The sequence below is a fragment of the Epinephelus lanceolatus genome, chromosome 2 (assembly GCF_041903045.1).
Source record: "Epinephelus lanceolatus isolate andai-2023 chromosome 2, ASM4190304v1, whole genome shotgun sequence".
NCBI lineage: Eukaryota > Metazoa > Chordata > Actinopteri > Perciformes > Serranidae > Epinephelus > Epinephelus lanceolatus.
In genome coordinates, this window is record NC_135735.1 from 38193649 (window position 1) to 38215955 (window position 22307).

The window sequence follows — 22307 nt, forward strand, 5'->3', positions numbered from 1 at the left end:
GTATGGTCTAAGCACACATACAATTTGAAATATTAGTGGAAATACTTTAAACTAACGCCAATGCAGAGACAATTGGCAGACACATCCCGTCTTTAATTCCATTTTTCTGGATTGAATTTAATGGGACATCTGCGTGATTACTGTACAACCAAACCCGTGCTTTACATGTGTTTTACATATTGTACCATAATGCATATATGTTTACATACTTTTTATTCTTCTATTTTCTATTTTTCTCATAATTTCTGTATGATTTTATATCTAAAAGCAGCTGTAACTTGACCCATTTTGCCTCCAGGGATTAATAAAGTATCTATGATTGAGATTTACACAGAATGAACGTGCTCTTACAGCTAATAAAAGTAGAGTTTTATTGAAGAAGGATTGGGCTTTTTTAGGAATTGTAGCACTAACAAAACCACTAGTATGTGAGAAATGCTAGCAGTCATTTAAAATACACTGTATATAATTTTTCTTATTATGATAACATGTAACATTTAATATAAAATTTTATATTTACTTTGTTTAAAGGTAGACATAAATCATTTTAAAATGAAACATGAGCACTGAGCAGTGAGTTCAGTTTCAGTGTCTTCCCTATTAACCTCTGATTCCCAAACTTTCTACCTGACTTTTTTTTCCTTCCCCTCTTAACTGTGTCGCCGGCTGGCCAGAGGTGTTAGCTATCTGTGCCTGTGCTGAATGTATTTTCCCCCCTCCCCCCCTTCCCTCCCACACTCACAGGCCCCTGCAGTGGATCTCTGGGAAAAATGGCCTCTGTCTTTTTTCACTAGCTTGAACAGTAATATAGCATGTGTCAGGGAATGGAAAACAAGGCTAAAAAATATGCAGCAAGAAGCAAACTGGTAGGAATGGATGGCTGAGCCCGAGGCTGGGCCTGTGGCTGCTACCAAGGAAGGAAGTGACTCTAATAGCCCAGCACACACACCCCACCCCCTGCTCCTTCTTCTTCTACCACCACTACTTCTCCTTCTTCTAAACTACTTTTTCACTGCGGTCTTGACTTCTTATTGCCTTTGTCTTATCTGGAAATGCCAGCAAATGTAGGTCATGTACAGTGACAGAAATCCATCCTCCTTAAGCATTTACATTGATCTCCACATTCTCAGTACAGTGCGTAGGGGTAGTCATTGTAGAATTCATCATCTTGTTTTCTATTCTGCATCTATCCTGCGTTACTACTGCAGATGTGTTTAATATCCGACAGTAGAATAGTAATCAGTAAACAAAACTCAAGTGGCTCTCTGCCAGTTTGACTGTGGGTCATTTCTTGCAACTAAGTAAGTCTGCAAGGGGAGCAAAAGTTGATTTTTCCCCCCCAAAACATCCTCTTGGGGATGCCGTAAAAGTGCAGAAGCAGTTCAGCAGCATGCCTTTTCATACTTTTTAATATCCCCTCTCCTTTAAGAATTGTTTCGTTCTTTGAAATACTACAATAAAGTATATAATCTCTGTTTGTTTTTGGTTTCTTTGCTTCCTCAGGGTATCAAGGCAGCAGGCACTGTCAGTGGCCAGGTCCGGATGCCCGTGGTGATCACACAGTCTGTCAGAGCGCAAGGTACGAACATCTGCAGACCTTCTCCCACCACTTTTAAATGAGTATTCTGAATTCAATCACATGTACAATATCTGCCATTTTTATTTCAATCTTTATGTCTCTCTCAAAAAAGGATATCTTAAAATTGGGCAAGACTAAAATTTAGTCAAGGACAACAAAGACTCAATGAATTTTTGATAGGTTTGAGTTTCAGTTTGCCATCTTTTAAGAAGTCCTCCTCTCAGACACACACTTTTCTTCCGTTTCTGGCCTGCAGTTTTTACTTCTCCCAGTAAGGCTGCGTGCTCGTCCGGGTATTTCAAGATTTTCAAACTCAACTTGACCTTCTGGTTAAATAAAGAGCCAGTGAAACAGGTTAAACAAAGATAACCATTAGTGAAACCCTAAATGTTCTCTCAGTAGGCTGTAAGATGTGTAAACAGGCAGGAGCCACAGAGAGAACAGGTGTTTTTTTTTCCTGTCTGGTTATAAAGCCTTCTCAAACATTTGCGCTGCTTACTCACACTGATTCACAAACACTCTTCCCACAGAAGCCCACAAATATCGCCCCAACACCAACCGGGCGTAACGCTCCCCTAAGAGAGCTGTGTGCTCTCAGGTGGTGTGTGTAATGTGTGTTCGTGTTTGTACCTGTTTTTTGCTCGTGTGTGTGTGTGTGTGCGCGCGCGATTGGAGGTGCATACAAATTTGATCTGCCCCCTTCCCCAAGATTGCCTGCAGTGAAAGATCTGTAGGTTGTTTTATGCCCATAAATTGGAATGCGGGGATAGTTCTAAAAATACTTTTCTGTGCCTCTTGGCTAGGAACATGCCTGTTAAAATCAAGTTTAAATTCACTCTGGCAGTCCTTGTGCCTCTCTGGAAAACGTGTCTCGGAGCAGGATGCGGTTTAGGAGTGTAAGGAGAGCCGGTGAAGCGCAGTGATATTGACAGAGCGACGCTCTCCGCACCAACCTGGGGAGAGCGACAGTACTGCCTCCCCCCTCCTTTCATCTACCCCTAGGATGGTAGAGACAGTTGAAGGTAGTCGTTAGACAGGAGGATATTTGACACAGATAGAAGGGGACATTTCAATGATGACATTACTCCTTTTCCTGTTTTGTTTAGTGTTTTCTTTTTATCCTCCTTTTCTTAACAGGCACAATGGGAAAGGGAGGCATCATCCAAGCAGGCAAAAGTCCCGTGGGCCTGGCTGTTCAGATCTCTGGGAATCAGAAAAACAAGCTCAACGACCCCGGAGGAGGTTCTTTCAGGTACAACTCTTTTGCTAGGAGACCGACTGCAGACTGCCTGTTGTTCCTGGCTCCCGTCACATGGGGGCAGCATTTCACAAAGATGCCTCCCCATGACTACAGGCTACACTCTCAGCTAAGGCTATGAGTGTTTATCCCAGTTGCCTTCCTGGCCACCTGGCCGCCTGCCTGCCTGCCTGCCCCGGCTGCCTGGCTGGTTGATCGGTGGTCCTTTTCTCTCTGTCTGCGCCCACCACATAGCAACGCACTGCCAGCCAATAGATCACCCCTCGCTATCGCCCTCCTTGTGTCAGTGTCACAACTCATCGGCAGAATTACAAATGAGCTACATCTTAATTTAGAAATAAGGTAATTGTGTCCAGATGGTTGGAATTTCTGGATGCGGTTCTGAAAATACCTCTTGGTTAAGTCAAACATACGGTATTTAGCCTGCAGCTTTGCTCTCTCTCTCTCTCTCTTTCTCTCCCTCTCTGGTCTCGTCTCTGCTTCAGCTGGGCTTTTGTCTCAAAACATAAAAGGTTCATCGCCCACATGCTGGCCTTTGTGGTTCATGTTTTGTGTGAGTCTTTGCGTATTTGTGTTTGTCCGTGTGTGTGCAGCATATAGTGTGTGTGTATATGTTTGCATGCTTGCCTCTGTTTCTCTCTGTTTGTTTGTGCTTGTGTCCCTGCTTGGGTGCACATGAACATATGTGTATATCCTAAAGATCTGAGAACATTGTTTATGTGTGTGTATCGAATGTGTGTATGCGTGTATTGACAGGAGCAGGGGGTTTAGGATTGCCCTGGTGTGACCGGGCCGGGGCAAGAAGAGTCTGGGTCACATGGGCCAACGGGTTCATGGTAATGGCTCCCATCTCCTGAGGGGAAAGGCAGCGCCTGAGGCTCTGATTGATAAACCAATAAATCTTTAGCTGCGTTGGTAATTAAGCTGTCAGGCTCGCTTGTTACTGACGACCTTTTTCCCCCTGCGGTGATCACAGTGGCCCTCCACACACAAACGTACTGGTTTCAACATAAGCCCAATAACTTACAGCACCACTGTCACGGAAGATACATGTCACTGACATTTTGTAGCATATTTTCCTTTTATTCAGGTCAGGTGATAATCTGCCTGCTCTGCATTTATGTTAAATAAGCTACACAATGTTGGTTCCCTAAACAGCATTCTTGCTTCCATCCATGTGTTTGTCTCCACATGCAGGTGGTTTGTTTTTTTGCAACAAAGCACTCTTGCTGAACTTCCTTGACTCACATTTTTAAATAAAGTACAAAATGAGGTCACTATCATTATTTTTAGTTTATACTACAAACAGTGTGCTTTAAACTCTTTAGGTTTCAGCTGGACCTTAGTTGGTTGCTGTCATCTAAAACCTCCCAGACTTATTCACTGTTTATTGTTTGCTGTCGTCTTTCTTACCTGAGGATACAACCGTGTTTGGACAGAGGCTGGTGTTACGAGGGGATCCGTCGGACACCGTTGTGTCTTTACACCAGAAACCTGCAACATGGACATAATGACTTGACCTGTGAACAGAGGTGGCCGTTGTGTTTCCTGTAAATCACAGTGGTTAAAACATAGAAGCTAAATTTGCTTTAGAAGTTGTTCAAAGTTACTTAAGATTTTCTTTGGAGTTTGATCAGTTAGTGTACGCAGCGTTCCATTAGCATAATGAGGTCAGCTCAGGTGTGGTTTTTTTTCCTTCATGAAAGTGTATTTGACACGCTAAAATGAAGTGGGAACATTAAAAAAAGTATGAAAGTGAATGCTGAGAAAGAAAAAAAAATCCACTGGGTAAGGCCGGTGTGGTCAGTCAGCATCCCCCAGCCTCTCACCCATCCAGCCTGCACTGTGTTCAGCTGTAGTTGGGGACTGATGTGTGTATGGCTGTCACTCTGAGCCACTGGTCCCAGCGGGCCAGCTGTAGCACAAACACACACATACACACTGCAGGGCTTGTGGGGTTTCCAGTGCAGCTACAGCCTTCTGTGTAAGTGCTTGTGTTGGTGTGTGTGTGTTTGTGTGTGAGTGTGAGTGTGGGTGTGTGTGTGCAGTTTACAGTACAGAGTGAAAGCAGCTGTCTCTGTGCCCCCCTCCTCCCCTCCTCATCTCTCTGTAAACACTCGACATCCGCTGTAATCACAGGCGAGCCAGCCGAGGCCCTCAGCCCTCTGCCAACCTCCGAGCTCAGCCTCAGCCCCTCAAATCCAACCCTGTCCTACACGGTGGACACACATCCGTACGCATAAACACACAAGCACCCGCACTGGAAAAGACGCACACAGATACACATAATGAACAAAAGTTTTTGTTCACCAGTCACTGATGCCAGCGGATTTAAAAGTCCACCAGCCCTTTTCCATCATTTACCCGTAAAGTGAGTTAATTCTGCCTTTGTGGTTACATCCTTTGTTGCTCTGTAAATTGCTATGTGATGTGCCTATTTTGCAAAAAAAAAAAAGCTTTACAAATAAATTTGACTCAATTAGAACTTAAAAGTGACCTCCCAAAAATTGTTGATGCAGAGACTTGGAAACACAGCGGCCACAAGATTAGATTAAGTGCTGTGCCACTATGAAGTTTCTCAAAAAAAAAAAAAAAAAAATCATGGAGAAAATGGTGGAACTCCAAAACACTTTAACATAAATTAGGAAAGTCTGGAATGCTAATTTGTTTTTATTGACACCCACATCAAACCAAGGTATTTTGGCGTTCACCTTCATCAGAACATCATCTTCATTACACTCAGCTGGGTTGCTTGTGAATAATTGCAGCTTGAATGTGGGTGGTCTGTTGAATTAATAACAGTTACTTGTTAAACATCTAGCCGGGTTTATTGGTCTCTCTTGTGCCACCAGTGCTGTCATACACTGGATCATGGAAACGTATCCCATCAGCTGCCCAGTGAAACCCTGGCGGCTCCCAGTAGTCCATGTCTCTCAGTGTGGGCGCAACCAGCCTGCATGGCCTGAATGTTAGTCACAGGGATCAATCAGGGCCCCCCGCCTGAGCACAGGGACCTTTATCCATGGGGGGGGTACGCAGGAAATGTGGATGCACCCCCCATCAAATCCACACACTCAAACACACAACCTCTAAATGGCAACGCAATCCTCTCACCACCACCTATGGCGTGCCCTCTCTGAAACACAAGCTTGATATGGAAACGACATGCATATGTATTCATGTGACCGCAGGCTCCATGTCCTCGAGCCAACCCAAACCAATAACGGAGAGGCTGCTCTTTAGCTTCTGTGGAAGCTAATTACATCTCTGCTTTATTAGCAGCAGAGGTGTAGTCGGGAATATTTTGCATTTCATATCTCATTCCCTCCTTTTAATGTCAGACCTGTCTTTGGCATTCTCATTTGATTTGGACCTGACTGATCCTAAATAGCCAGAATCAGACCATCCAAGAAAAAGACACATAATACACTCAGAATATAACAAGTGTTCTTGGATACCGTTTATGCTTTTTGTACCACCTTAATCACTCTGCCCTGTATTACTGCTGACATTTTCTGAATGCTGCCTAATAGACTGAATGTAGATTTGTGCATCGACACTACTTATTCTTGTACTGTAAATTCTGCCTGGTGGAAATTAAGAATGTCTAATTTCATCTTAGATATTGAGCTAAATTGTAGCACAACAGAGAAAGAAAAAAGAAGACTACTTCTATGGCTTTATGTAGTTTATTCCCTGTTTCACTGGGGTTATTTGTATATGAACCGATCACTAGAGGCCACTGGACAAAATTATAAATTCACTTTAATGTTGTATTATAGGTATACATAAGCATATGATGCTCTCAATTTAAAGCCGATGGCCCACGACTGGTGCCAAGTGTGGCCCGCCGACCATTTGCTAATTCGCATTAAAAAATAAACTGATTCACACTGGGATGGTGTTTTTTTTTTTTAACTTTGAATGTAAATAAGGTGCCACAGTGCATAGAAAAATCATAAAAATAGAGCTCATTTTAAAAAAAGAGCCAGGGAAGGGTCCTCTTTGCTAAATATTTCTATATTAATTATTAATATTTGTTTATTAACTGGCCTCTGGTCTCCTGTTATTTTACTACAGTGGCACCTGGTCAAGGCAAGTTGAGTACCCCTGTGCTAAATAGACTGATAACATATCGCAGCTTGTACAGTATTACCTAAGCCAGTCTGCTGCACTTGTTAATACTCATCATAGTCTCATAAAAAATAAGATATTAAATGTTTTAGCTACCAAGATTGCCGTGCTTCAGATTTCACAACCCCTGAGGTGAATAATCTGTTCAACCAGGTTATATCTGACAGAAAATATGAATAGCAACTTAGATATTTAAACATTATTTTACTGGCATTTTCCCTTTTATTGATAGTACAGATAGACAGGAAAGGTGGAAGAGCAAGGAGGGATGATACGCAGCATAGGGCCTCAGGTCGGAATCGAACCCTGGCCGCTACAGAGGCCTGGGGCGCACTCTCTACCAGGTCAGCTGGAGGTCACCCTGCAACTGAGACATTTACATGTGTATCGATAGTATGCAGATCATGTTTAATTGATGTAAATATGACATGCCCCATTTTACCAAGGTAATCTAATATAATCTGTGTAACCAACCTCAGATTTCTGGGTGCCTTGCTCATAGATTTGTGCAAAAAGAGACAGATTATTGTTTAGCAGATCTATGTTGTAAAGCATTTACATCTATTAGAATTGTGGATTTGTCCACAGTGTGTTTCATTTGTGTTGCTTAAAATCTGAAATGATAATGTCATCTCCTCGACTACTACATGTAACCTGACTGCGCGTATAGTTTTAAGCTCTTGAGATAGTAGCATTTCTTTTTTTTCCCAGAGTGAACATTGCCTCAGGCATGTTTCTATTTAGGACAGGTCAAGTTATCCATGAAGACGTGATAAAGAAAGGTGCACAGACTGAGGTGCAGCAACAGGGTATAATCCTGTGTATCCATGCTTGTGTTGTTGTGTAGATCCTCCCCATGAAGGCATAATTAGACTGAGTGCTGGAGCAGAGGAGGAAGAGAGGAGAGAAGGTAGAGGTGTGCGAGGTTCAAGGAGATGCTCTAATCGTCTTTGTCAACCTCCCGCTGTGGTGTCAAGTTTCATATCGCCTCTCTGTGGCCGCACCAAGGAGCAGGAGGGCCTCGGTGGGGTGGAGTTGGCTGAAGGCATGTGCCCACACTCGGGCACCCGAAAGAACTCAGTGCCCCATGCTGCACACATGCATTCACAAAAGCACAGCAACACAAGCTCTGTCGCAACCAACATCAGTGGCATGAACATAAATGACTGTGGAGGTGAGCCAGTGAGTGGCAAGAGGCCACTCTGTGTGTGTTCTGTGGTTCTTTGTTCCCTCCGTCAAAGCCACTCAGAAAATCCGCTGCTCGCTCTGGGCCAGTCCTGTAAGCACAACACGTCACCGCTCAGCTAATTCAGGCCAGAATCGCAATCATTACTTGCCAAGTACAATAATTGTAGGGGAATTTGTCTTGGTGACAACTCAGAGCAAAAGTTAAAGCCTTTAAAGGATGTAGGGACCTCATTTACTGTCAAAAGCAATGACCCAAACACAAATTCTGCATGTTTACCCTCCTCCATGTCTCTCTTAATACATAATAACGTGTAAACAGTGTGAAGTCAGCATTATGCCTGTGAGAAACGACCAGTGTATCTTGAAAATACAAAGCAAAGTGCGGCAAAGCGGTGTGGAAATAGAGTTTGTTGACATTAGTATATGGCCAGATTCATCACAGCTCAGTGCCAATCCTCAGGAGCATCCTTACCGAGCTAAACTCCGTCCAAACGCTCTTCATCTCCCTGCCTCACAGAGCACCGACACAAATAGACCCTGCAATGGGAATTCTGTGCCATTATGACCAAAGCATAGCCCTCTGTAACAAAACGAATGCATATTGTCATCCAAGGAAATACTCATGAATAAAAGCAGGAATACATTTTGATAATGTTAAGACTTGAATACTGATTTAGGTAAGGGTTTGTGTGCAAGGCTTGTCCTCCATGCCTAAGCTGAATTCTTTTTCTGTAGTGGATCGAGCAGCATTATGCCTCTTCTCTTTTGGATTTTTTGCTTTTTTCGTACATTTTATAATGATCATTTCTCCCAGGAGGAGACAGTGTAGCTAGACCAACCAGTAGGAGTCGCTAATGCTAAATCCCTAAAGACAGCTTCCCAAATGGGCCTTTCCCCTGCGCTTTTCGGGCACCCTAATCAGTGTGTAACCTTCACTGACTTTAGTAACTTTAGTTTAACCTAAAATACCTTGTAACTTTGCTGTGCGTCTATTGTGGAGTGTCTTTTGCACCAAGATGGTAGGCCTATTTTTTTTATTTGGGGGTTTCTAGAATATGTGTTTACTCAATCAGTATCTGCCAAAATCATAAAATCCTCACCACCAGTGCATCACTTAAAGTGACATTTTGTTGATTTCCAACCAGCTTTGTAACATAACAATGTGGGTAGTTTGTGTAAATGAACTGTAGTAGACTTCACTCCAGCTTACCAGCTCCCAGATCTCCCTGCTCACCTCCCAGGTCAAGCCGCAGACTTTTGCTGGCTGTAGGGCTACACGGAGTAGGGCTGTTGCTTGACCTGCAGATTGTACATTTGCATTTTTGTATGCCCGCCACCATGGACAGAAAGAGTATAAAAGCATATCGAGAAACAGAGCTGTCCCCCTCCTTCTCCCGAACTCTGACCAAACTCCAATCAAACTTAACGAGGTGGTGCTTATCAAATATTAACCAAAACTCTGTGACTATATTGCCTATTTCTTGCTAAAATGTCTTTAGAATCATTTTTAGTGCACTGTTTGACTGTAATACAAGAGTATGTGAACAGGAAGTGGGTGCCATACTAAAAAAAGGCTGAAAAAACAGAGATCATACAGTTAAACTAGGCAGTGCTGATCAAATATGAATTAAGATTTTAACTCTAAAATGTTTACAGAAACATATTTTAGCTTATGACTTAGCTGTAGTTCAAGGTCATTTGTTACCACCCGGCTGCCATATTGTTTCCTGTGTCAAAATGGACAAGCTCGCATAAAGCTACCACCAGCGGAAGTGTTTATTTGTCTGGTGCAGTGCAGTGTAGTGCATTGTGGGAGTTGTAGGCTTTCTACCTCATGAGCAAAATGAATTTTCCTTTGTTTTCTCTTCATATGGCACCAAGAAGTATTTGCATCTTTCTACTACATAGACAGCCCAGTTTTATGAAAAGACCATCTTCCCACCAGAAATACTTGTGTAATACGCAGATGAGATCACTTAGTTGGAATGTTGAATTAGAAGTTAATGTTTTCCATTGTATGTACTTTGCTAATCATCCATCTCTCATGTTGCAGGGATGATGATGACATCAATGACGTCGCCTCCATGGCCGGGGTGAACTTGAATGAGGAAAGTGCAAGAATACTCGCCACCAACTCTGAACTAGTGGGAACGCAGATCCGCTCATGTAAAGACGAGGCCTTTCTCCATCCAGGACTGCTTCATCGACGAATTCTGGAAACAGGTAAGATAAGTGCGCCTGGCCCATGTTGCAATGTAGCAATGTTGAGACTCAGACTCTTAGATGTTCATAGCTGCAGTTGGAGAATGCTGGCCTCTCAGATATCAAGTGGTTATAATAGCAGCAGAAAAAATGTACCCCCATCCTTCTCCTCTGAACAACAAACCAAAGCTGAAAACCCAGACTGTAGTGGTGATGAAATCGCTAACTGTTGTCTTTTGTGTTCGGAACATGTTGTTTCTGTATTTATAGTGTCATCACTAAAGACAGTTTTGATTTTCTCTCCTTCAGTGGTTCAGCCTGAGCCTTTTTTTGTTTGGCCTCGGTTTAAATTTGATACACTTAACAATTCTTTCACCTCCTTTAATGAATTCTTCAGTGGCTGTCTGAACTCACTGGACCCCGGGCACACACATAAATACTTTATGGGTTTGTCTTTTGAAGGCTGGCTGTCAGATTGTCCTCTGGACTAAAGGAACAGAGTTTAGAAGAATGAGACTTGGCAGTGAGATTTTGATTCTTTCTCTCTTTTTAGTGGATCTTGACACTCTGAAGGCACACAGTATTGCGTGTGCTAATCAATACAGGCGGAGAGGTCTTGGTTTGTTTGCAGCATCACACAAGAGTGATAGGGTCTTCATTACCTCTTTTTGCTACCGGCAGTCAATTTTATTGCTTGAAATATACTTTAGGCTCTCGCTGCACAGTGAAACCTGTGAAAACGTATAATGAGCGGTATTACTCAAAATAAAACTGTGCCTAGCATCTTGCTCCTGTGCATCAGATCAAAAAACACACAGCATAATTTCACGTGACGGGGAGTCTAGCGCCCTCATCTTGTTTCATCTCAATTAAAGTATCTTTAGTGTAGCACGGAGGCCTGCGGGTCATGTTTCGTTACGTGGACTCTCGGCGTGGTTGTTATCGCGTCACCTCGGGGTAGAAGGCTTGTTTAAAAATATAAATCTTTCCTCAGGGGGGGCACGCAGCATGATACAGGGCAGGAGGCTAGGGCGCCCCCTGCTGGGGAAGTGGCACTTATGCAGCTTTGTTGTGTCAGTGATTGGCCTCTCTGCGCTCTTAGCTGACAGCAGTCCGAGGGAGGCTCCCCCGGCCTGCCAGCTCCACTCAATCATAAAGCCCTGGTTGCACCTCTTTACTGTACAAGCACTGAGTTCGACTCTGCTCAGCCTTCTCATTCACTATGGAGCATCCCGCTAAACTTCACTGTGACTTCTCCTGCCCTCTGGTTGCCCCCATAAAAGGATAGATTCCAACATCTTTCTTTTCTTTACTTTTTTATTTTTCAGTGGAGATGTCCTGATATCCCATTCTTCCCCCCCTTTATTTTTTTTTCTTCTTTTTATGAATACTGATTCCAAGAGAGGATGTTAGTTGCCTCCCTCTATCCCCTTCTTTATTTTCCTCTTTATGTCTCTCCTTGTCTCGTTTCCTCCTCTCTCTTATTTATCCCCTCCAAACAAACACTTGTGCCGCCCTCCTCTCCCCAAACCTCTCTCTCCCTCTCCTCATAACTCTTCAGGCTGGTCCTTGAGGTGGAGGGGGGTGGGGGTTCATTTCTGAAGCTGCAAAACAGCACTCCACCCCCATCTCAGGAACCAGAACACAGGCACAGCTGGAGCTCCCTAGAAAAGCTCCTCAAAGTAATGATAGTCCAGTGATACTTTTAAGGTCCTCACACACACACACACACACACACACACACACAGAGACATGGGCTTATCACATCAACTTACACATGTGGACAGACACAAGAAGACTGATTTGACATTGATACACAGAGCAGATATGCAACACTCACACCATCACACATGACAGGGAATGCAAAGGTTCTCAAATCCACTAAAATGTCTTAATCAAATTCGAAGACCTGAAAATGTATTAAGATACTTTGTGCATGGATTATTGAAAGAGCTGTATGTGACATTCAGATCATTACTATAGCAGTGAACAACCATTTGCTATATAAAAATATAGTGGAGTGATGGCATCCTGAGCAGAGAATGAAGTCATGCTCCCTCTATGTTTGTGTTGAGCCGAGCTCAATCTGAGCCTCTCTGTTTGTTGTTGTGGTAGACGGTCTGGTGGCATGCGCACATTAGTGCATGTGAGTCCCTGTGTGTGTAGCCCACTAGCTAGGTAATTGCCACCGCTCTTCACCGCTGTTTACGCTGACTCTGTCAGCACTGTTACCATTGTTACCAGTGTTAGTGCCATTAGCTGCTTGCTGCTGCCTCAGCCACCTCCATGTTGAGAGCCATGTGCAGACAACCTCTGCACAGACTCTGAATCAAAGATATGCTCTGATTATGGCATTATCATTTAATTCAGTGTCATTCTCAGATATGTTTTGATAGCATAGTCTCATGGCTGAACAGGGATAAGAGCGTTGATAAAGTCAGTGGTTCATTCTGATTGGATTTGACATGTTCTCAAGTGTAATTTCCTGCAACTTGAACATGATTCACTTTCAAAATAAAGGAAGTGCCTCATACTGCGCTCACATCATGTCAGCTTTACCATGTAAGTAGCATGTAACTGGGGAAAACACAGGTCAACACAAACATGTCAGCTCTCTTATTATAAGATTTGGAGTCCAGCCTCTCTCTTGGTATCAAAAATAGCAGAGGGTGTTTAACCATTAAGCAACATGTCTGGTCTCTTGGTTTCTAATTTGTGTATAATCAACTGATATTTTAATTACCAGTACAGCTATTAAACTACAGTGTCTAAATGGAACATCACAGCTGGGGAACGATGCAGTCACTTAAGTCTCAACTTTGCTTGACACTAATGTTAGCTGCTTGAACTTGTCAGGAATATTGCCTTTGCCTCGGCAAAAGGTTGTTGCTTCCTTTTTTAAAAAAGAGGGACTGGAGTCAGAATCACACTGCTCAGGTAAGGCTGTGTCAGGGTCCTTGAAAGGAGATTTAAAAACCTCTGGTTCAACGATCACAGTGTGAAATTCACCACTGATGATAAGGGGTCATTAGAAATTGCTAATAAGGTCTATTTGTGTTTTGTAGATCTTGAATAAGTTTATGAGCCTGTTTAGCACTTCGGCTATGGAAGTATGCTGTCCACTGGTTACCCTTGTGAGCTATTTGTTCCTTGTGTTTTGTATTCTTACTGTTGGCATCAAGTTAAAGATGGGTGTTGACTTTAACAAGATATAACTTGGTGCGATGGCATCTCTTCTGTTTGAGGATGGAGTTGTCCTTGTGGCTTTACTGGACCTTGACTCCTGATGTGCAGTGGAAATGATTTCAGCTGAGTTTATCGTGATCAGGATAAAGATCAGCCTGTGCAAATTTGAGATCAAGGTTCCTTCCCAGAAAAGGTAAATTGATCAATTCGGGTGATGGGGAGCAGCTGCCCCAAGAAGAGCCCATGTATCTCAGGATCTTGGGTTATTTTGGGCAGAGAAAAGAACTAATCACATGGGTGTAGGTGTTATAGACATGAACGAGTATAGTTGGGTCATTCAGGACCTTTTCCATGTTCACTGCTAGCTATTTTTCAGGGGGACCCTTGTTGCTATGGATACCATTCAGTTCTATACTAAATAAATACTCAATTTACCAGGCCTCAATGCAGATTGTGTCTTTCCTTTGGGTTTCTTGATGTTGTCTGTTGTGTTTAAAGTGATGAGCAGACAGCTGCGGCATAAGAATGTGTAATGTTAACAGTTTTGTGTGATGTGAAGAGATCAGCATGACACATAGAAAAAGTAAAAATTACATGATCTATGATGAGCCTCATAATTGACTCTTTACATACCAAATATATCAAAACATTGCAGATACCTGCTAAGAAGTGTTATCTTATCTTGATAAGCTCTGCAACTGCACATGTAAAAAGGAATGTATGCATATGTGGATAGCAGATGGCTATGTAGTGCTCTGTACAACATTGGATGTCAGACTATGTGGACGCGTTCTCCACCTGCACCCATTAAAGAGTCAGAATGCACCGTCTGGGTGGGCTCTTTCCACAAATTTAAGCCATCTTTGTGTCTCTATGCACCTTTAGAGAAGACTATAAAGATTAATATAATCAACATCAGACAGATCTCAAACATACAAAGAGCCACACTAGCAGCTCTGTGAGACCGTATTTAGGCACAGCAGTGCTTTGAGCTAATTGCTAACATCAGCATGCTAACATATTCACAGTGGCAATGCTAACATGCTAATGTTTCCTATCTTAGTTTAGGGGTTCCCGGTTCAAACCCAGGTTAGGGGCCCTTCTGTGTGGAGTTCACATGTTCTCAATATGTTTTCTACGGGCTCTCTGGCTTCCTCCCACAATTTAGAGTCAACCATTAATCTAACCTGCATATCTTTGCTGGTTAGGTTAATGGCTGACTCTAAATTGCCTATGGTTGTGGACATGGTTGTCTGTCCCGGGACAGGACAGAACTAAACAAGGCAGGCTTAATATCACCCCAGTGTGTGATTTTACTTAGCATGCTGCTGTTCCAGAAGCAGAAGAGGCAAGATGGGCGTGACTTGTGACACAACAACGTCAGCTTCTAATTCGACATATAATGCACATGTCAGGCAGTGCTTTATAAACAATAACAATGGCATAACATGGCAATAACAATAATTTATCGTCCCTGTTATATGGCGGCTGATCTTGCCTTCTGCTCAGAGGGTAAGTAGTTCCTGAACCTCATTGTCGCCCTAGTTTGAGAACATTTTGGTTGCTGTTCTTCTGCTTTGACTTAAATCTTCTGGTTGTGGGTTGCACACATTACAAGTCATCAAAATGTCATACCTGCAACATCCTGCCAGCTGTCCCTTTTACACAGACATCGATTCGCAGCTGTTACCATTTCTGCTGCCAGGTTATAGGCAAGACAATGCTTTCCCCACATTCTACGGATGCACCTTTTATACAGTATGGTGGGGCTGAATTACGGTGAGACATTCTCACCTTGAACAGGTGGTGTAAAAGGGGCTTATGTGTCAGCCCTGTGATTGTCTGGCGAACTATACAGGATGCACCCTGCCTCTCGCCCAGCTGGGATCGACCTTATTTTATCCAATATTTCGTGAGATATGTCACTTAAAACCTCAGATGTGAACCTCATGGTGGTGCTTAAAGAAAAGTTAGAGGATTACAAAACTCATCAAGACGCATTGTCTGGAAACTGTGGATATAACATTCCATTCAATAATTGTTCTCGTAGTTTATTCTGGACCAAAGTGCTGGACAGACTGACCCACAGCCATGCCACATGCATGGATAAAAAATGTCCACCCAACTGCAGATGTTACAATCAGGTTATTTCTGTTATCTTTTCTGTCTTGTAAAAATAAGCAAAGTATTAAAACTGTTCAGTTCATTAGTCTGTTTCTAGCTGTGCTATAGGTCCCTTTTTCTTGGTGAATAATAGTGATTTGTATCAGTACAAGTTCAAGAATGTGTTTTTGCCCCAGAGAAATGTGGCTCTCTGGCTAAGTCTCTTAAACTTTCTCTGAAATATTAATGTCCCTGAACGATCTTATTTTTCAGGAAGCAGAAGCCTATTAGTGTTTTTCTTTGACCTTGTGACATTGCCACATGTATTGCCACTGTAATTATAAGGCTAACAGGGCTCCCTCCATCCATTTCAAAGCTTGAGCGGATGAGGAGTATATGTATTGTTCAGCTGATTTAAATAATTGGTGTGGTTTACTTAAAAGGGTGCCAGAGAGAAAATTATGGTAATGGAATAATTTAAAAGGAAGTTGGAAACAGATAGTAACCCTACCAAAGTCTGTCCTCCTCTCTTTTGTTATGACTTCAGATGAGTTTTGCTCCAAGGAAACTAAATTATCCTTTTCATACGAAAAAAGATGGTCAATGTCGTTTACACACTTGAAGGAGCTTAGCTAGTAAAGCCACTCTGGAATTTGCACTAAGACTGTGAAACAAATTAACTTTTCTGTGCAATGAGTCCTATTTCTGGGATTTAATTGCACATACTAATCCAGACAGTTTTTCTGTGTGGATGTGTGTGAGTACAGTAGGTGTGTATAAGTGGACAATGAATGTTGTGATTATCTGCTATATAGTGCTAAATAGTGGCAGAGTGAAGTGATGACACAACCATAACTTTCAACTTATTCATCTCTTCAGTAAATTGAATGAATAAAGGCTATTTTGTAAAACTCCCAGATGGTGATGTAGAGGATCAACATTGTAATTTCAACAGAATCAGTGGGTTGAATGAGAAATCTGGTTTTAATTATGAGATGCTAAAGTACTAACTCTAGCTGTTGTGTGACAAAGAGGTGTTGAATTGATATTAATGCTATACTGGTCACAAAAGTGTCCTAAATGTGTGTATGTATATATCTTTCACAGCTAAGAAGTTTGGAGTCACAGAGGTCCCTATGGAGGCGGTGACATTTATCTCACACGCCACACAGTCACGACTTCGAACTGTGGTAGAAAAGATTTCTACCATCGCACAGCACCGACTGGATTCCTGTAAGGTAGGAAGAACACAAAGACACACACACACACACACACACACACACACACACACACACACACACTATGTAGAGATGTCTACAGCTGTCTGGGATGGGACCATATTTGATTTTAATCAAGCATTGGCATATTTCATATTGAAAGATATGATGCCATGTGAAATAGTTGAAAAGCCTGGCTTTTTAAGATTTTTTGATTTTTTTTTTTTCAATAAAAAGGTTGTTCACAAAAAAGCTGTGTGTCATATCTGTGATGCAATAAAAATATTTGTCTCTTAACAAAATGTAAGGCTAAGTGATTGCAATATGTTTTAGTGCCATTTTAAGAGTTTTAAGCATGTTTTGATGATTATCGAGAAATTTTCATATCATCCGAAGCCCATTGGAGTCATCCAATGCATTTTCTAAGCCTAATTAATTTGCAATTGTTTTTTGATTTTTATTGTAACTCAAATTTCTTCAGATGCGTCAACTTTCACATTCCTGCCACATTTTTTAAAGCTGGTTAGTCTATTAGCTAACATGCAGCTGTCACTGGGGAAATTTAAATATTCAATCTGTATTCATCTGTAAAAATTCAAAGGCAGAGGACAGGTGAGCAGGATAAAGTTGTTTTACAGTTGTTTATACAAATCTCATTGCCCTCATTTAACTCATTGTACTCAATGCAGGCAAGCAGTATCCTTCCTTCTCTGCTGCATGCACTACTTCAGGCGGCTGTGGTTCATTAATTGCAGGGTTGGTGGTTCAATCCTCAACTACTGTCCACATGTTGAAGTGTCCTTGTTTTCTTAAGCAAGATCTGAACCCCAAGTTGCCCCTGATGGGCAGGCCTGCACATTACATGGCAACAAAATGTAAAGCTCTTTGTCTCTTAAGGTAGGAAAGTGCTATAGAGTCCTTTTTACCATTTATTTTGTCATGCATAAAATAAACAAATATAAAAAATCAGTATCACACAATCACTTTTTCCTGAAGAGGAAAGTGAAGTCAGTCCCACCTGTGTCTCAGACTGGCTGCACATTAAGAGCCTCGCCATTCAAAGTCAAGGTCAGTGTACAAAGTTAAGAAGGTAGGGTCAGTTTGCTCATTGAAAAGAATGAGAAGCTAAATCTGGTGACAACAGCTAGAGCGTTTTAAAGGATATGTTGTGTAGGTTGTGTTCAAATCAAGCAGCAACATCTGGGGCTTAAAACTGACACCAACGTGGAAGTGTCAAAAACTGCAGTTTGGTTGCACTTCAATTGCCACTTGAGGCTGGCTCCAGGCAGAAATGCTGAACTCAAGGCTTCACAATGGTAGTTCACAAACCAGTAGATGATGTCATGGTGGCTATGAATATTTATTTTACAGTCAATGGTGCAAATTAATGTGTTAACTTAAGAAAGCAGCACCACCAACATCAGTTAAAACCAAGCGGCAACCTCCAGGACAGAAAGATGAAGCCAACGTGGGAATGGCAAAAACTTCAGTTCATCATATGGCTACTTGAGGCTGGCTCAAGAGGTGAGTCAATCCCCATAGATACCCATGTTAAAATGCCCAACTTTACAGCAGATATAAACATGTTTACAGCTTCCCCTCTTCATGACAGCTACACATGGGCTGAGTTTTTATATAACTCACCCCTTGACATTTTATTAAGGCTGAAAGTAAGAGACAAATTCTGTTCTCGGATTCAGTCAGATCCACCCATTGCTAGTCCATGTTCTCGTCCAAATATGGTCAGTTCTGGCTCCAAAAAACCAAGATGGCGACGGCTGAAATGCCAAACTCAAGGCTCAAAACAAGAGTCCACAAACCAATGGGTGACATCACTGTTGCTATGTGCTTTGTTTTACACACGCTATGATTTAAATTCATGTTTATTTGTGAAAGCACCACCAATATCAGTTGAAAAACTTTCAAATTCTGGAAAATGATTTCTGAAAAAGGCTAGCCTGTTTATTTTGTTGCACAAAATCTCTTGCCACATCATTGTGACGTATCACTAACCGCATCAATAAATGTAAGTATTGTTAGGCAGTAACAGAATCCCAACGATACAATCCCTGGCATGCACTACAGCCCCGGTTATTTAAGCAGTGTCATGAAGCACTGAATGCCATTTTGTTTAAATTACCAAGAGAGGACAATGACATATATGTGCACTGATCTGTGGGACAGAACAAAACATATGATCCAACTGTCTTCATGAACCTCTGTTGATTTCGTTTCATTTACAGTATTAGGATCCCATTAGCTGCAGCCGAAACAGCAGCTATTCTTCCTGGGGTCCACACCAAACACAGTACTACATACATGACAGTACATAATCATGAACCTCTGTTGATGTATACCTTGATGGCATGTATCCGATGTATGTAGGGAAATGTACAGTAAATATTGGATCAGTCGCTCGAGTTGGGAAAGAAACTTCATCAGGACATTAAAGCACACACATTTAAACACACAAACTCAAATATGGGCTCCAACATTAACACACAGACACATAGCAGCATCATGCACACAGAAGCACTTTTATCTGTCTCATGCATGCACTCACAGACAGAAGTGTGAGTGTACCAGCAATATAAACACATAAAAGTTATTATGAGAAGTCTGTCTTTACCTTTAAGTTGATAAACAGGAGAGCTCAGACTTTTCAGTCAGTCAGCCAAAACTTGGGGTATAAAAGAACTTCTAAGTGCTCGTCTGCACACACCTGCATACTTTTCTCGTTATTGGTGACTTTATCTCCCGTAGCCCTTGACTGCAACTATAAAACCACATTTAATTGGTGTACATTAAAGCGCAAATCCATCTCCACTACAAGCCTAAATCTTGGCATTGTTGGGAGAACTGGGGGGAAACTTTGAAAATGTGTTTTTCCCTGACACCAAGAAGGGAGGAAGAGGAGGAGGGAGGAAGAGCATCGCTGCAGCTGTCCCCATCTTGTTTGGTGCTTCTTCTTCTATTCCTTCGTTCTTTTCCTTTTTTGTGGTTTTGTAAATGAGGTGTGTGTGTGAGAGAGAGGCACGGTGCTCTGTGAAGCCACTCTGTTGACATCAGCGGAAAAAAAAAGAAAAGAGAAAAGACCAAAAGACAAAGCGGCCTTAAAGAGCAACCGGGCTTCGGCAGCGGCGGCAGGAGCTACGGCAAGAGTGCAGGCTCAGCGTTGCAACAAAGAGGAGGGAGGCTGGATGAGAAAAAGAGAGAGAGAAGGGGGGAAGGGGTGGGGGGAGGAGGGGTGCTGGCGATGAGCCTCCTCTGATGTGTCTTTGTGCTCTGTGCCACCCAGCGTCTCTCATCCATTCATGAAAACACACACGCAGACCTGACACACACACACAGAGAAGAGAGTGATATAGAAATCAAGTGCAAGAGGAGAACAGAGCAGCGTAGGTGACATACAGACAGACACACACAAACATGTGAAATAAGCAATTATCCTATTAACTTTTGATGACCTACAAAAGTTGTTTTTACACTTGCCTTTGCATTTCCCAAGTGGGAGGTGATGCACCATGTGCAAAGAGAAGCATTGTCTTTGAATAGAAAAAGTTAGTGTGTGTTGGTGTTAAAGAAACGCTGTTTCTTAAAGTTGTTTTAACCAAATGTGCAGTTAATGATGAAGGTACTTTTTATGATCATCAGCAGAGCATGTCTAACTTATTTATTGCAATTGGTGATTGTTATAATATGTCTTTTAATTAATTTGGTATCAGAAAAATGTATTAAAGCTTTACAACAAAAAGAATTATGAACTTCAAGCAGCACATGAAAATAGCAGAAAGCTCATACTTATACCACCTTCTCAGATCTTCTCACATAATATGCAGAATTATTTATTCATTACCACTTTTTCTATGGTAAGACAGTGTTTCCATGTATTGTCAAAACAGAATGTGATACGATTACTTATGTTCACAGAGGAATCAGAGTCATTCGACAGAAAATTGATCTATAATCCATTACTCTTTGTTTGGCGGGGCTCATTTTTCAAGTAAAATGGTCAAGAAATTGCTTCATCATTTTAGATTGAATATCTTTGGGCTTTGGATTGTTTTCAAGGCAAAAGCAGGAATTTGAAGGCATCCCCGTGGGCTCTGCCAGATCTCTTTGTGTGGTATTCACAGTTTTCTGACACATAATACAGTAATGCATTAATCGAACAAAAAATTTAAAGGATTATTCAATAAAGGAAATAATTATTAGTTACAGAGCTGATTATTTATCTGCTGCTCAGCACTATCGTTCATTTATTAATATTGTAAGACCCCCTTAAAGTTCAAACAGACAATTTTTCTCCCCCCTAGTGTTTCCAAGTGGTATTACTGTCAGTGCCGCTGTCACAAATACATCACTTTCTGTTTCCTCAGAGTCCAGAAACTACCACAGTTCCCACATTTACTGCAGTTGTTCCACAGTCCGCCATTTCGGCTACTGGAGAAAGTAACTGCAATGTACTTAGACTGATTCTCTTTTGTGACTGAGGATAGCTAGTAGTAGCTACCTGGGAAAACAAAAGCGCTGTCCTCTTCCTTATTTGGTTGCACAATGGTTGACGCACTTTGTGCCATAAATTGAGCCTTCATTTTGCTGACATCATACCCAGTGACAGACAAATTATTCATCATTTACTTCACAATAATAGTTTCAAGCAATAAACCTGTATATTTCACCTTTAATGTGTGACAATAATTGATATGTTGCAACTAGAAGAGGACTCTAATTGTTTTGCTAAATTGTGAGGAGTTTGGTTCAAGTTTCCTTATTTATTTTATTGGTGTCCGACATTTTACATCATTACTTTGCACACTAGAAACGTATTTACAGTAAAGGATTTTTGGTTTTGAGGTAATTTAGTATGCATGGAGTTGTGAAATGTGTGGCCAAAGCCTCCAAAGCAGCCACTGACTTGGACTCTTAGCCTTTTTCAGCTGTTGCCGTCGCAGTGATTTTCTCTCTATCTCCTTGTCAGGATGATGAGTGCTACGAGCAGTCTGCAGACGTTCGCTCTCAGCTGCGCTTCTTCGAGCAGCTGGAGAGAATGGAAAAGCAGAGGAAGGACGAGCAGGAGAGAGAGATCCTGTTGAAAGCCGCTAAAGTAAGTTATTGTCACCTCACCATCCTTCTGTGAGTGTGTGTGTGAGTGAGTGGGAGAGAGCTGTTATGTCCCTATGCAACAGTGTGTTTTTGTGTACTGCTGTGTGTATGCTCGTGCATGTTGCTCCTGCGCAGACAGATGAATTAGAGTGTGACACCAGTGGATGAAGTGACCTCCCTGCGTCCTCCCAGGCTCCTGGCCCCAGGGCTCCTCTGTCCTGGCTCTTCCTCACCGGACACAGTGAGGAGGGAGGGGGTACCTCGTACACTACGCAACCCCCATGCACCATGCAGCCAGGACACACACACTCACACACTCTCACTCACCCCCATT

The 22307-nt window shown here is 42.1% G+C and overlaps 1 protein-coding gene across 3 annotated transcripts in view; it reads left to right on the top strand.

Moving 5' to 3' along the window:
* Window positions 1-22307, top strand: part of LOC117257912 (transcription initiation factor TFIID subunit 4) — a 96790-nt gene that overhangs the window by 22784 nt on the left and 51699 nt on the right. For all 3 annotated transcript variants that reach the window (XR_013488013.1, XR_013488015.1, XM_078161460.1), the window contains 5 exons: window positions 1504-1579; window positions 2717-2831; window positions 10213-10382; window positions 16758-16888; window positions 21849-21974. Coding sequence is in view for 1 of the 3 variants with exons in the window: in XM_078161460.1 (XP_078017586.1) it covers window positions 1504-1579; window positions 2717-2831; window positions 10213-10382; window positions 16758-16888; window positions 21849-21974 (618 nt within the window). In the remaining 2 variants the exon portion in view is untranslated. The remainder of the gene's footprint in view (window positions 1-1503; window positions 1580-2716; window positions 2832-10212; window positions 10383-16757; window positions 16889-21848; window positions 21975-22307) is intronic.